Raw genomic sequence first — 14615 nt, 5'->3', positions numbered from 1 at the left:
GAGGGAAATCATACACATGCAAAATTCAGGGCAGACTACATAAAAAAAAAATGCAATTTTTATGATATGGTCATATTTTGTTAAAATTGTTAACTGATTCTGCAAAGTGCAAATAAGTATGTGCTATTTATAACAAGTAATTTATTTTTAATTATATGCATTATAATCATAAATACATTCATCAGTGTTTATTTACTCACTCTACTGTGCTTATGTTTAAGTGGGGAAACTTGTAAATATCTGTCAAGACAGTATTTTGCATTAATCCTGGTCCTGAACTAAACAGCTCCATGAACTAAACAGAGTGTGTCAGAAAAGGGAGACATACAAAATATGCAGAGCGGTGGGTCCCCAGGACCAGGATTAAGAACCACTGTTCTAAAATGCTGTAATGTTTTAAAAATGTTCTAAGTAGTTTTCTGATGGTAGATTTTTAGGATGGCTTAGAAAAAAGACAACATTGGATCTAGCGATGCCATTAATCTTTCCATCAGAAAACACTTGCCTAAAACGCTTTGTTTGTAGTCCTGCCAATATTTCTGTGTTTTAGCTATGTGACCATGTTACACATTTGCATAATGCCCACCTATTGGCTGCTTTTGCCTAACTTCAAAAAACAGTTGGGGAAATGATTTCGCTATGTCGATGAGACTGATTTATTTTATAACAAGTAATTTATTTTTTATTATATGCATTATAATCATAAATACATTCATCAGTGTTTATTTACTCACTCTACTGTGCTTATGTTTAAGTGGGGAAACTTGTAAATATCTGTCAAGACAGTATTTTGCATTAATCCTGGTCCTGGGCACCCCTGAACTAAACAGCTCCATGAACTAAACAGTGTGTGTCAGAAAAGGGAGACATACAAAATATGCAGAGCGGTGGGTCCCCAGGACCAGGATTAAGAACCACTGTTCTAAAATGCTGTAATGTTTTAAAAATGTTCTAAGTAGTTTTCTGATGGTAGATTTTTAGGATGGCTTAGAAAAAAGACAACATTGGATCTAGCGATGCCATTAATCTTTCCATCAGAAAACACTTGCCTAAAACGCTTTGTTTGTAGTCCTGCCAATATTTCTGTGTTTTAGCTATGTGACCATGTTACACATTTGCATAATGCCCACCTATTGGCTGCTTTTGCCTAACTTCAAAAAACAGTTGGGGAAATGATTTCGCTATGTCGATGAGACTGATTTATTTTATTTTTTTTCGCTGTGAGAGCAAAAACATTGTATGGCGTTCCAATACCAGCACCATACTTACCATCGATATAACACTGTTTACAGATGCTCATGAATCCTTGGGGGCTGAAAACTTATGGTAAGGGGCATTACATTTCTGACACAAACTCTGAGCGGTTGGGTCAGCTGACCAATCAGAGCAGACTGAGCTTTTTATTAAGAATTATGCTTTAAAGAGACAGGATCTAAAACAGAGTGTTTCGGGCAGAGGGTGAAAAGAGGTGCCGTAGCAATGTATATTATGAGAAAAATAATGTTTTTTGAACTTTAAATCATGCAAGCAGACCCCAAAAATAAAATTATGAACTTTTAATTGACCATAATATGGACACTTAAAAATGTCATGTGTGTGGAGTAGGCTTTTAACCATCTGAAGTAAGTCATCATGTTCCAGTTAGCAACTTTGATGTGATGAGTACTGTAATACACATCAGCAACTATGTAAAGCAGGGAGGAAATGGAAAGATTTGATGGTGCTTGAGAGGGGTGACTGGATGGGAGCCAGGTGTAGCCAGCAGGACTCAGGCAATAGAGGTAATGGAAGCCGTCCAGCTCCACAGTATGAGCCCACAGCTCTCAGTGTGCCAATGTGACTTAGCCCATTTATCAAAAGCATACATCTTGATTTTTGACTGCCCACTGCTGGGCTCACAATTTAGGCTGTGTACTTTTAGAGATCACTGGGGATTCACTCTGTGAGAAAAAATATATACACAGAGGGAGATGGTCTAATGGACATCTGTGGGACATTTCTATAAATGCCAATGGGACGTAGACTATAGTGCATCGATGCTCAGAAACCAAGCATTTAATGTGCTCTGAATCCAGAATGACCAGGGGATCCGATCAGCTTCTTCATGATGATTAATTTAGCAATCTGTGGGTGCACCGTCAGAGCAGTGGTCAAGACTTCCTCTTTATTTTCATCAGCAATCTTCAACACATGAGGCTCTTGGGGCTCCTTAAGCTTACGATTTGTAAGTGATCTCGGGAGAGTGCTGTTCTGTGACAGATTCTGCTATTGATAAACATTAGAGTGCCAAGAGAAGATGAGTAATTTCACTGTTCCAAAACACAATCTGTCATGGATCTCAGAGGTGTGAGACTTGTGGTAAGAAGAGTAATGAAAGCCAGACTGAGGAAAAACATGCTCCATCTGCAAGCCAACGGTAAGGCCAGCATGGGGACACTGGAGACAATGAGGAAGGAAATGTGTACACGCATTTATCGTACCTCCTAGTCCGGGACGCAATCTGTTGTCGTAACCATCCAGCAAGCGATCCAAGATCCGGGTAAAGATGGTGATGTTGTCTTTGCTGTCATCGGGAATGGGTTCTCTGTGACCTGTTACAGCCCTGTGGAGAAGAAAGAAGAGATTCAGGTCTCGAAAAGGAAGTAAGGATGCTTTGAAAAGAAACAAATAAGGCACAAGAAAACAAATCAGAAAGAAGGAAGGCCAGTAAGCAAGAAGAGACTGAAGTCATAAATAGAAGGATGGATAGAGAGGAAGAGAGATTGATCTTGGTCAGCATCTTTGATCTTTTATTCTATGAACATCTGTTGCGATTGAAGCCTCCTCGGGTAGGAGATGCAGTTATTATGAATGGGTCCAGGACAAGTCCTAGAAAGAAAATAACAGCTTGACTTCATCTAATGATAAAAAAATAAATAAATAAAGCCTGAACAAAAGTTCAAAATAGATCCCGATTTTTTCTACCATAGACCCCAATTCCTAATTCTACAGACACAGACACAAGCCTCAAACCTTAAAATGCAGTTTCTCCAAGGAGCTGGCTGATAGATTTTTAAAAAATATTAATACGTTTTTTAAAAATATTACTAAGTAGTAAAGCACTATGTAAAAAATTTCTAATGATAAAAAAATAAATAAATAAAGCCTGAACAAAAGTTCAAAATAGATCCCGATTTTTTCTACCATAGACCCCAATTCCTAATTCTACAGACACAGACACAAGCCTCAAACTTTAAAATGCAGTTTCTCCAAGGAGCTGGCTGATAGATTTTTTAAAAATATTAATACGTTTTTTAAAAATATTACTACGTAGTAAAGCACTATGTAAAAAATGTATTAATAAATAAAATAAATAAAAATAAAATAAATAAATAAATAAAAAGAGTAATGTTTAACTTAAAGACTTGCAGTCAGACTTGACTATTGGAATGGTCAATTTTCAGCTTATTTTGGCCAATAACCCATTTGGACATTTGCATAAGTGATTTTTGATATGTAAGGACTTATGTACAATCAGACATTCTATTGAAAAATAGTTTATTGCTGTTTTTGCGTTAGTTAATCAAGCTAGTGACTAAACTGTCAACTTTACATTGTTCCTCTTAGTGGCATGAAAAACATCTGCTATTTCAATTGTGAATAAACTTATACACAGGATGCAAGCAAAGAAAACCCCTTTATAATCAGTGTAGCTGTCAATCACCTCAGTTCAACATGAGTTTATCAGTGATTGGGTTCAACATTGTCAGCAAAACTCTCATTATAATCAATGACGCTGTCTACACTACACAATTAATTACTTATTTGCATGGTGCTTGCATTGTTTTAGTTATGATAAAATCATTTGTGAGAGTGCCGAAATCGAATTGTAATGGTGTAAGTGTTCCACATGTAATACTTATTTCATATGCAAATATGTTAACCAATTATAGCAGTGGACGTGTACATTGAGTTCTTAAAGGCGACATATGCCCCTTTAAACAAAGTGTTGAAATCAGAGGGCTAAAATCAGGGTAGAAAATGGCCTTTTATTTCTCAATTATAACAGTGCAGTGTTTTATTTTTACATTTGATTAATTAGCTTCGGTAGTATTTCTCACTTGAATACCACTGCCGTGTAGACCTGTCTGAAAAACATGCACACAACATGCACAAGTAAGTAAGAAAATGATTTAAAGTGACAAAATACAGACAGAACGACAGAGCAGAGGAATGATAGAACTAATGGAACTCCAAGTGGATAGTGAAACTTGTCACACAATTGAATATGGCTTTGCAGAAATCCCAGCTCTGGGATTTGGCTGCATTATAACCCAAAAGTTGCAAATGGGGTCTTGAATATGTAGCCAACCCCTAGTTCGTTAATTACCTGAAATATGCAGAATAATTATGTTGTGCTGGGGGTGTGATTCCCCAATGAACAATGCAGTGGCACGATGGAGGGTGTGATAGACAGAAAACTGACGAGATAATGAATGCTGTCCTCAATCAAGGGCTGTGCTGGAAGCGACCTTGCACCAATTACACACTGACCTTTAAAGGCCTTAAAATAGCACGCAAAACAAGAGATTTGTCAAAAACACATGCATTGCATGTGACAATATTTCATAAGGTTTTGTTTAGTCCTTTTGTGGCAGAACAAATGTGATGACGTTGCTGGATAAACTTGTTTTAGATTTTCTTATCATTCAATGAAGAATGATGCTTCACACCTCTGACAGAGAAAGAAGTGGTATTTTTAGCTGAAATGTCACATTCATCATTACAGAATGCTACTGTTATTAAAACAAATTACAATATAAAGTGAAAAAAAACGAATTAAAGTGAAATGTTGATGTCTAATATACAGGAGTTTGGTCTTAGTGAGTGTAATTACACTGTGAAACACATTTTTATAAAAGTTTTGTTTCGCTTTTATTTTTAATGTTTGTTTATGAAGTTTGACATGGTGAATATGAAAATCACATCACTTTTAACAGTGCTCATAAAAAATATTTTGACATCTTATACAAGCTAATCTGTTATGCATAAAACTAAAACTCATAAAACTCATGCATTAAAATGGCATGTACATGGTACATTACGTTTAACATAAACACTTACCAAAAGCGAGTCGTCCGAAAACTTCAGAAGTGTACGTTGATTTTTGTCTTTTATGACTAGTCCCACAATGTTCTAGAATGTTCCAGAAAGCACTAGAATATTCCAGAATGTTACAGAAACATACCTAACCCAGAAACAGAATGTTCCCATCCTTGCAAAAGCAAAATATCTTAAAACAAAAACTAGTACAAAAAATATAATTATGATAAAATTAACATTCCTCCTGCTCCAGGAAATAATTGTATATTAAATACTGTACATGTTGTGCATTAGTTTTACTCACTACTTATTCACGCAGTGTCACTATAAATGTAAAATAAATAAATATAATAAAATAAATGATTCAATAAATAAAACCTAATTATGGTTTTAAGCATGTTTTATTAATTATTATTTTATTCATATTTTATTTCATAGACCTATTAGTTCACAATTTTGCATGCAGCAGTCAGCAAATGTGCTGTACTTGCTTCTATCTTGCAGCACTGGTAGAAAAAATAAATACTTTCATAAACCATGTGCTTAAATCCAGTATACCGGACATTGAATATTACTTAGTTCCCTCCTACAGAAAAACAGAATTAACACAGTTTGCTATTTAACATGCAGCAATTCGCATTAACTAAACATTATTTATTTGTAAAGTTTCCCATCTCCGGACTGAGGAGGTTAAAGAAGTTGGAATGGATGATTTTCCTCTTTGCACTTTTGAAAACAGAGCCCATTAAAGAGATCATCACACTGAAACATGAGCAAAATCCCTTTTAGTGTTGCAGCAAATAACAGAAGCTACAAAAAACACGCCTTTCTGTAGTGCCAGAGTGTGTTTAAGAGAGTGTTTGTGAGCTGTATGTTTCCATCAGAGTACTCTAGCATATTTTGTACTGAATCATCTCAAGAGGCTGTCGACTTTATTGTGGAGCTGAAAATGTAGCAGCACGGAGAGGTAAGCATGGCGGAACGACTGCCTTCAGCCAACAAGCAAAGGCAGACCAGCCTCTGTCCAGTGTTAATTCATTTTCTTTGGGTTTACACCTCCTTGCAGGAAAAGCCTGTCTCACCTGAGAGTGGAGGGGCTTAGCCGAAAGCATTGCAGTGACTGAGTGATAAGGGGCTCTTTGTATTTCTCCCACAGCTTAACCTCGCACAGCATACCACGTGACTGATCTATATGTGTGTCAGCCAGCCGGTGAGGGATCAAGCAGACCTGTCAGTGACGTGACATTTTGAAAGCTGATGATCTTCCCATTGTGTTGCAGTTCTGATAATTTATTCATTTCAAGAAAGTACCCAGATGACAAATTGATTTTTCTTTTAAAATGATGCTCAAGAGCACCGTTTGTATGCAGAAACTGCATCCACACCTATTTTGTCTCACGTCATTTCCTTTGAATATTGGCTCATTGATATTGATTAGCAGTAGATGACTCAGCCTCTTTCCGTTTACAGAAACATGGCTGCTCTATTCAGTAACTCACAGTATAAGTGAAAGAACAATGGAAACTGTCTACGGCCGTGCTTTCTGTTGTCTGTCTGTAGAGGAGACAAAATGAGATAATGCCTGATTAACTGGGGAGGCGGGGTGAACACGGTGGCTTTTTATGGTGTGTCTGCACATTGCATTTTTTTTGTATATTGAGTTGAAGCTAATCAATGGCTGTTACTTGCCAGAGAACCTCATCCTGTGAAGATGGCCATTCAGTGAACTCAAACCAGAGGTTTATTAGTGGGATTCATGAGGCTGCGATACCAGTCCTCCTTCGCGTTTGTTTCCCAGCCTCTCCAGCAGGTTTATGTAACCCTGTGAGGGTGAATCTTTAAAGGTAATTTACAGCCCATTAAAACAAGCAGAGGAGGATACGAATGAGTGCACGGTGGGGCGAAAGTGAAGTATGGAGTGATTGCCACACGAAAAAAAAAAAAGACAGGGGAAGAAAGATGATACAAGCTACCAAGTGTCTTTGCCTACGCACCTCTACAATGCAGTACTAAAGAAAAACCTTCTCTTCAAATGCATTCTAGGGCTCTAGCCTTCGTTGGCGACCTTAAACAAGTGCTTTCAACTTTATAAGTTTCCACTGGAGCTGTGTCCTAGGGGTTAGTGAGACATGGAGCTCAGGGAGTCAATCAAGTCTGGCTCATAATTTTCTTGTCTTCCCTCAACTATCAATATCAACTATAAAATAATACATATACAGTTTTGCAACTACATTTTATTCATTTGTTTGTTTTATTTGTCTATTTATTTATTGAATTTTATATTTTTAAGAAAATGTGAGTGGATCTGAATGCATTTCACCATATTGATATATGGTTGCCAGGATGTTCTGGATGGTTACAAGTTCACTGCTAAGTGGTTTCTAGGGTATTCTGGGTGGAGTTATGTGGCTGTTTACAGGTGCAAGGAAACAGAGCCCTTCAGAGATTCTTCTCCAAGACAGTGGTTCTCAACCAGGGGCAGCGGCCCACTAGGGGGCCTCTGAATACATAACTAAAGACATAAATAAATACATACATACATTTTGGGCACACAAATACTGCCAAAATAGGCAAACAAACCCAATTAATACATGTGCCAAATGTTGCTTGATTTGAGGTGACACGGTCAGTCAGATTGGACAGGAAACATGCATCATCTGTGTGCAGCCAAACGAAAGACATACGTGTCCCCATCTGGTGTTATGTGAGGTGTGTGAGCTGTTTGGAATTTCTCTCTCAGATGTCGGGCTGCAGTGCTGCAGGATCATGGGCCCTGGCGGCAGCTGCTTCATCCCTCTTCATTACCACCACATCATCCCTGCAAATAAAAATGACTTTTTCTCGTAACACCCTTCCTCCAACCCCATCCCAAACCTCTCCTATCACATTCTCTGTATTGGTATCCTTGAAGCTCTCTCTCTCTCTGTCTCTCTCAATCTCCTGTCTTCTCTCCTATTAATCTTATCCCTTATTCCTCTCTCTTCACCCTCTCCCTCTTTCTTAGAAATTAAGTGGCAAAGAAAAATATTCAAGAGGTCCAGATAGTAGCAAATGTGATTCATTTCACTGAGTCACCAGTATACCGTATGCATACACATACATAATGCTTCAATAGAGTGGAGTGTGGTAAAGAGAGTGTTGAAATGAACTTCTGAATATTGTATAAAGTGTTTGCACACACGGTACAGATAATGGAGGGGATTTTATAATGCAAGAAATTCTGTTGTTCACCTTCTGAAGCAGAACAAATATTAATAGTATTGTTTACATCATTTTCAATTAGTTTTTTATTACACAACAAATAGCATGACAAGGCAAGATTCGCTATAGAAGATTCAGTGGTGTGTTTTGGACAAAAAACAATTATGCCAAATCCATTTTTTTATGGAAATATGCACATGGCATCCACTTAATAACATTTACAGAATATAACAGTAAAATGCAGGTTAAACATCTCTCAAGTCCGTTAAAAAGCACAAGAACTCTGTCAGCCCATTTATAGATTATTGGCCTGATAACCCATAAATAAAGAGATTTGGTAGCACTATTCAAAGTCAGTTTCAAAATCTACTGACTGCATTGGCAATAATTAATAACCTAAACAGTTTGTTTTCAATTTTGAATGTTGAGTAAATATTAAGTAAAACATTAATACAAAGGGGTCATAAAATGCAGTTTCGTATTTTAATATTATGTTTCTCAAGGTTAGTTTGTACCAAAAAAAGTTTCACAATTTGTAAAAATTCTCATTTTTCCATCCTCACTCTGTCAAACAATTTCGAGGGGCGTTACCTCTTGCAGAAATGGAAGTAAACGCCCACTGTGATTGGCTAACTTCACTGCACCGTATCCACACCCTCCTTTACAGCATGTTGTGTGCTTTGATACTCTAAATGGCAAGCGTGTGATAAAGCCATATATGTGTGAGCTTAATTTAAGTTAAGGAACTTAAATGTAACCACATATTTATGTATGGATTACAAATTTCTTAATAAACAACGACAATAAAACACTTCATTTTGTGAAAGGTTAATAAAGGTAACAGAAACATAAACTAAAAAATATATATTCAACTCACATAATAAAAATATTCAACTCAATAAAATATTTCTGATCCGGATATGTACTAATTTTATCAGCAGCACTCAAACAATGATACACTTGGTGTCATGATAGCATTAAATGCTGGTTTGACATTCATTACAAAGACACTGTAAGATTAAAAAAAAAAAAATTAAGTGACGTCATGATTGTGAATCACGATTCTCCTGAATCCAGGCGTTGAAAAAGGGTAAAAAAGAATAATCCATATTTTAAACAGAGGAGTAATTTCTTCTGGCCATAAGCCACTTGCTCTTTAGAAATCCGTGTCAGTGTTGGCTAAAAGCAGTCCACCACTACTACTAAATGATCTGTACTGTGGTTGTGCACAGGCAGTGAAAAGCTGCTATAAATCCACAAGCACAGAATCTGTGCCTTCTGAACATCCAATGGTCTGCAGATATCAACAAAGTTCTAGAAATTACATATTGCACGTCTTTGTCTATTTGGGATAATTATTGGTAATCTGAGTAGCAATGTGAGTGGAGTACTTTTACATCCTAACCAACGGATTGAGCTAAACTTTGCAGGACAGTGGACTAGACTTGCCCATACCTGATCTAAAGTGATTCATATCTGCACATTTTGGCGCAATGCTATTAACATTTGCTCACTGACCTAGTGACCTTCACTTTTTTCATAGAACATCTTCATATCCGTGATTTCTAAACTTTTAGTAAAGAGCAACAGACGCAAACCTTTTGAAAACCTTTAAGAAAATGCCACACTGGCCGCATCTCTCCCATTTAAAGGTGCGTTTACACCGACAGCAATTTCATCATTTGATTTTGTCGTTAGCAGTTGTATTGTGGATCATAGGCTTAGTAGACATTCCTAATGCTGAGTGCCATAACGCTACTGGTGTACAACTAGTCATAGCTATTGAACATTTGACCAAAAATGGAATTTACTGTTAAAAAAAAGACATGTCATACCATTTTGAAAACAAATTTGTTGTCTTGCTGCAAATCAATAAATATATAAATAAATAAATAGCCTCATGTAGGAGAAACCATTTGTATATAAATGTCTACTGTGTCTTCAATACCATTGGTAGTCAGTAACATCATGTCACTGTTCATTTGCTGAAAGTGTTTCTTTCTTTCTTTTCTTCTTTTTTCTTTCTGGGTAAAAATCGCTGTCAGAGTAAATACCCTTATGGGTGGTACTTTGTGTGTCCATTGGCACAGGCTGTTTAGAAATGTATTAAATAATTCTTGTTAAGCTCTTGTTAAGTACATTTTTCATTTTACTTTTCTACATTCTGTCAGTGATAGTTAACTCAAGTCACTGTATCTACAAACGTAAAACGTTTAATGAAACGATGACAAGCACTCCAGGAAGCCAAATGTATTCAAAGCCCTGTTTAGTCTCTTCTAAATGTAGTCCTCTGGTTGTAGGATCATCTCGGAAGTAGTTTAGAAGAAGTTGTTCTGAACTGACACAATGCTGTCTAACGTTTTTTTTCTTTTAAGGTTATTATTTTTTCAACCTCATTCATTAAAAACGTCTGTAGTCACCAATGAATTATAAATACGACAAATATATAAACAAGAAAGAGCATATTCGTAGTCTAAATGATTATTTTGTACATTTTCCTGAATGTGTCTCCCAGCTTCCTCTTATTTTAGCTGTATTCCTTTACAGACCATTTGTAGCTTTCATTGGATAGCCCAAGATACTCTGAGTGAACATTGATTTTCCATCCAGCCTCAGAGAGGTCAAGACTGCACTGTAATATTTTATTGGAGTCTCAAATTCTATTCCATTTCCTATTTTCTTGGTCCTGAGGTTTGTCATATATCGTTTTTTTATTTAGTGCCTAGATTCATGTTACTTATGTTCCAGTGGAAATTAATGTCAGTGATTGTGTATCAGAGACCAAGCAAAATGATATCAATAGATAGGTTTATACTAGTTTGACAAATGATGGCATTTCAGATTATTACATAAAAGCTTTTATTAGCTCCACAGTTCCATTATCTGGTTAACAATATAATAATTACAACCAATACTAACCAATATAATCAATATTAACCATAGCTAAAGAGCTATTTAGGCACTGTTTTAGTCTTTGTAATATCTTGCCAGTAGAAATTCAATAAATTAATACAAAGTTCTGTCATGAATCTTTAGATGGTGTAGGCTGATTCTAACTCAATCTGATATAATGACATCATTATTCACGTGAAGCAGCTGATTGGTTTATTTTTGCATCAGCAGCCAATGAGCTTGCTTCTTAACATTCAAATACTTGGCTAGTTCTTGCTTTAGCAGTTGCAGCGTGCTTCAGAAACCCTTCACCTTCCCCAGCTCCACCTGTATAGATCTGCCACAGTCAGGGGCGGAGCCATCATTTCAGAAGTGAGGAGGACAGAAATGTCAAATGTATTTTTTTTTTTGTCTAAATTACATGTTTATTTATTTTTTTTATTTTTTTTATTTATTCTTATCTTTTACTTTAATTGACTAAAAAAAAATCAAATACACTGCTGGACAATGACCGATAATTTGTATTATATAGCTATTTTTTTCCCCAATACTTTCCCAATGACAATTTTATGATTGGTTTATATACTACAAACATTTTTTTTTTTTTTTTTTATAACAGAATAAGGCAGAACATATATTTTATAGTTTCTATAACGTAATAAATTGTGTGTCAATTAGCACTGCGTTATTCATATACTTTATGTATTACTGGACTTGAAAAACACACATATTGTACCAGCTGCATGCCTTTGTCCATATTAGGGATTTCCTGCACGTCATAATTCACTTCTATGAGTCCGTTTTGGACTTTCTGCACAAGAGCGCCCTCCGGATTCGAGTATAAATGAAACATACACTGCATGAAAGTGTTTAGCGCTCCTTATTATGTACACATCGCCTCATTTTGGATACGAATAAAACATAAGGTCATGCATAGACTATCTTGTCTCTTTGAATTTAAATCTAGATTTATTCACACTGGCTCTTAAAAACCTCTATGTGAAAACATTTGCCCGAAAAATTGCATGGGACAAATTTACGTTTTATTAAATGTGGGGGGACACGTCCCCCACATATTCTACGCCCATGGCTATGGGGTGATTTCATGTATGCTATACTATTTCCTTCATGCTCACAGCAGCATGTCTGTGGATGTATTGGCAGTAGCGAGTCTAGGTACTTGATCTGCCGAGCAGCAGCAACGTAGCAGATCTTCTCCGTCAAAACCAAACACATTAACATTGCCATGTATATTACCATGCTAAACTCTTCGAGAGCTGTCATGACAGAAATGCAAGTCAGTGCAATAGGTAATGGTAATAATAGCATGCAGTATAACAAACAAATAAACAATAAATAAATAAATAAAACTATTCACTATTCGGATGTTGAGATGCTCTGAAAGGTGAACTTGGCCTTCAGCATCCACATCCCGATAAATAAAATAAACTCCCGACAATTTCACTCAAATACTACACTGTATAAAATCCCTGTAAATTTACAGAGTATTTACAGCGTAAATTTACAGTACTGAACTGTTTTCTAAAATTACGGTGTCTTACCGTAAATGCACACGTGATCGGTGGGGGAGGGGAACCAAAGGCTAGCTTGGTACAAGTGATTGATGCCGACACATCGAGGAGCATCGGTTTCAGTGAAAGTTTTATATGCATGGATTTCATCTCAAGTTGAAGCTCATTTACAGATAAGCAGATAAGAGTCTGAAATAAGTTTATTTGATATATTTATTTTTTATGTGGGCAAAATCTTTTAATTTGCCTTTGACAGATTGTTGCCAACCCTGAGGTTTAAGACGGTGAATTACCGTTAAGTTAAGTGTGTGTGTGTGCGTGTGTGTAAGAAAAAGAGAGAGCGATTCTTGCAGCTAATTGCATGTTTTGTTGTTTCCTGGTGTAAAATCCTGTAAATGTTAACCTTATATAGAGGAAAATATAAAATACTTGCGTTCGGTGGGGGAGGGGAGCAACGGTTAGCTTTTGATACCAGTGAGAGAAGCGTCGGTCTCAGTGGATATATAGCCTAAATGGATTTTATCTCAAATTGAAGCTCGATTACAGATAACAGGGATCTGAAGTAAGTGTGTTTGCTTGATTATCTGAAACAATTATTTGCACAATCTTTATATTTGCGTTTTGCATTGGCGCCAACCCAGTGTGGTTTAAAATGGAGGATTTGCTTAATTTGCAATGCAAGCTGTTAATCAGTTAAGTTGGTCCACTAATGTTGCTCGAATGCACCGTTACCTCTCCGTCCTCTAATCACTTGCCGGACCGGTCACCCCACTTTGTTCCGGGACCTCGCAATTTACAAATTAAGCACTGCTCATACTAGTGGTGTGGAAGAAACTGTTGTTATTTTAGTCGAAGCGTAAAAACGAAATTTAAAAGGTAAAATAATATAAAATCATCAGTCGATTCAAAATAATGATGTCGACTAATTATCAGCGTCGACGCAGTTGATTATATCGAGCAATTGTGACTGATAAGAATAAATTATACAACTGGCAATTAAAAAGAAAAAAGAAGCATTTTCCACTTCTATAAATAATTTAAAATTTTATGTGAGTGCTCTGCACTGAAAAAAAAATTTAAGATTTACTTGATAAAATCCTCGTAACAATTAAGTAGATTTTAAGTAAATTTTACTGCTCTAATATAAAGTACAACTCACCTGTCATTATCAGGTAAAATCTACTTAATATTTAACAACACTCATGAAGAAATTAAGTAAATCATTTTTATTTTTTCCCAAATTCCGTTTTATTTTATTTTTTTCCAAATTCCATTTTTTTGTTTACATTTTTCCAAATTCTTTATTAATGGTTAAAATACATTTTTGAAATCAAATAGCATGTCCAATTAACTGAAATCATGAAACTTATTCAGTTTAACAATTTATAAGTAAATTTTTTAGGAAATAATACTTTTTTTTTTCTCAAATTCCATTTTTATGTGTGTGTGTGTGTGTACATGAAATGACGATAGTTTTTCACAAATTCTGTAAAATGCTGGTAAAGCGGCTTTCTAAGAAGCTCTTGTGAAGTTCATGTATTCCTGTCATCATATGGTGAGAAAACAGGCGCTGAAAACACCACAAGCATCACGTGTGCTTCAGTATGTTTGTAGTAAACAAAACCACGCGTCTGCGCCATTCATTCACACAGAGACACACAGAACATGCAGTAATAATATTTAAATAGTCTTTTTGCGGTTTAATATTCACCTACACTAATCCACATCGCGATTTCAGTAGGTGTACAACACTATTTTAATGTATTCATCCAAAATTTGACTAATTCCGTTTTCATGACTGGATTCGGTGATTCTGTCCGTGTTTTCCACATCATTGAAATCATAGGGCCCTAAGTTACCAAAATGTTTGTGTAGTATTATATGTTGCTTTTTGTCATGTTCTTTTGA

At 36.0% G+C, this 14615-nt stretch overlaps 1 protein-coding gene across 1 annotated transcript in view; it reads right to left on the bottom strand.

Annotated features, from left to right (window-relative positions):
• Positions 1–14615, bottom strand: part of LOC107732185 (gamma-aminobutyric acid receptor subunit alpha-3-like) — a 146253-nt gene that overhangs the window by 86790 nt on the left and 44848 nt on the right. Inside the window, exon 3 of the mRNA XM_016543460.1 lies at positions 2481–2602. Within this exon, the coding sequence (XP_016398946.1) occupies positions 2481–2602 (122 nt within the window). The remainder of the gene's footprint in view (positions 1–2480; positions 2603–14615) is intronic.

Source organism: Sinocyclocheilus rhinocerous, unplaced genomic scaffold, assembly GCF_001515625.1.
Source record: "Sinocyclocheilus rhinocerous isolate Xijiao unplaced genomic scaffold, SAMN03320098_v1.1 scaffold2564, whole genome shotgun sequence".
Taxonomy (NCBI): Eukaryota; Metazoa; Chordata; class Actinopteri; order Cypriniformes; family Cyprinidae; genus Sinocyclocheilus; species Sinocyclocheilus rhinocerous.
This window is presented reverse-complemented; position numbering and strand designations above follow the sequence as displayed.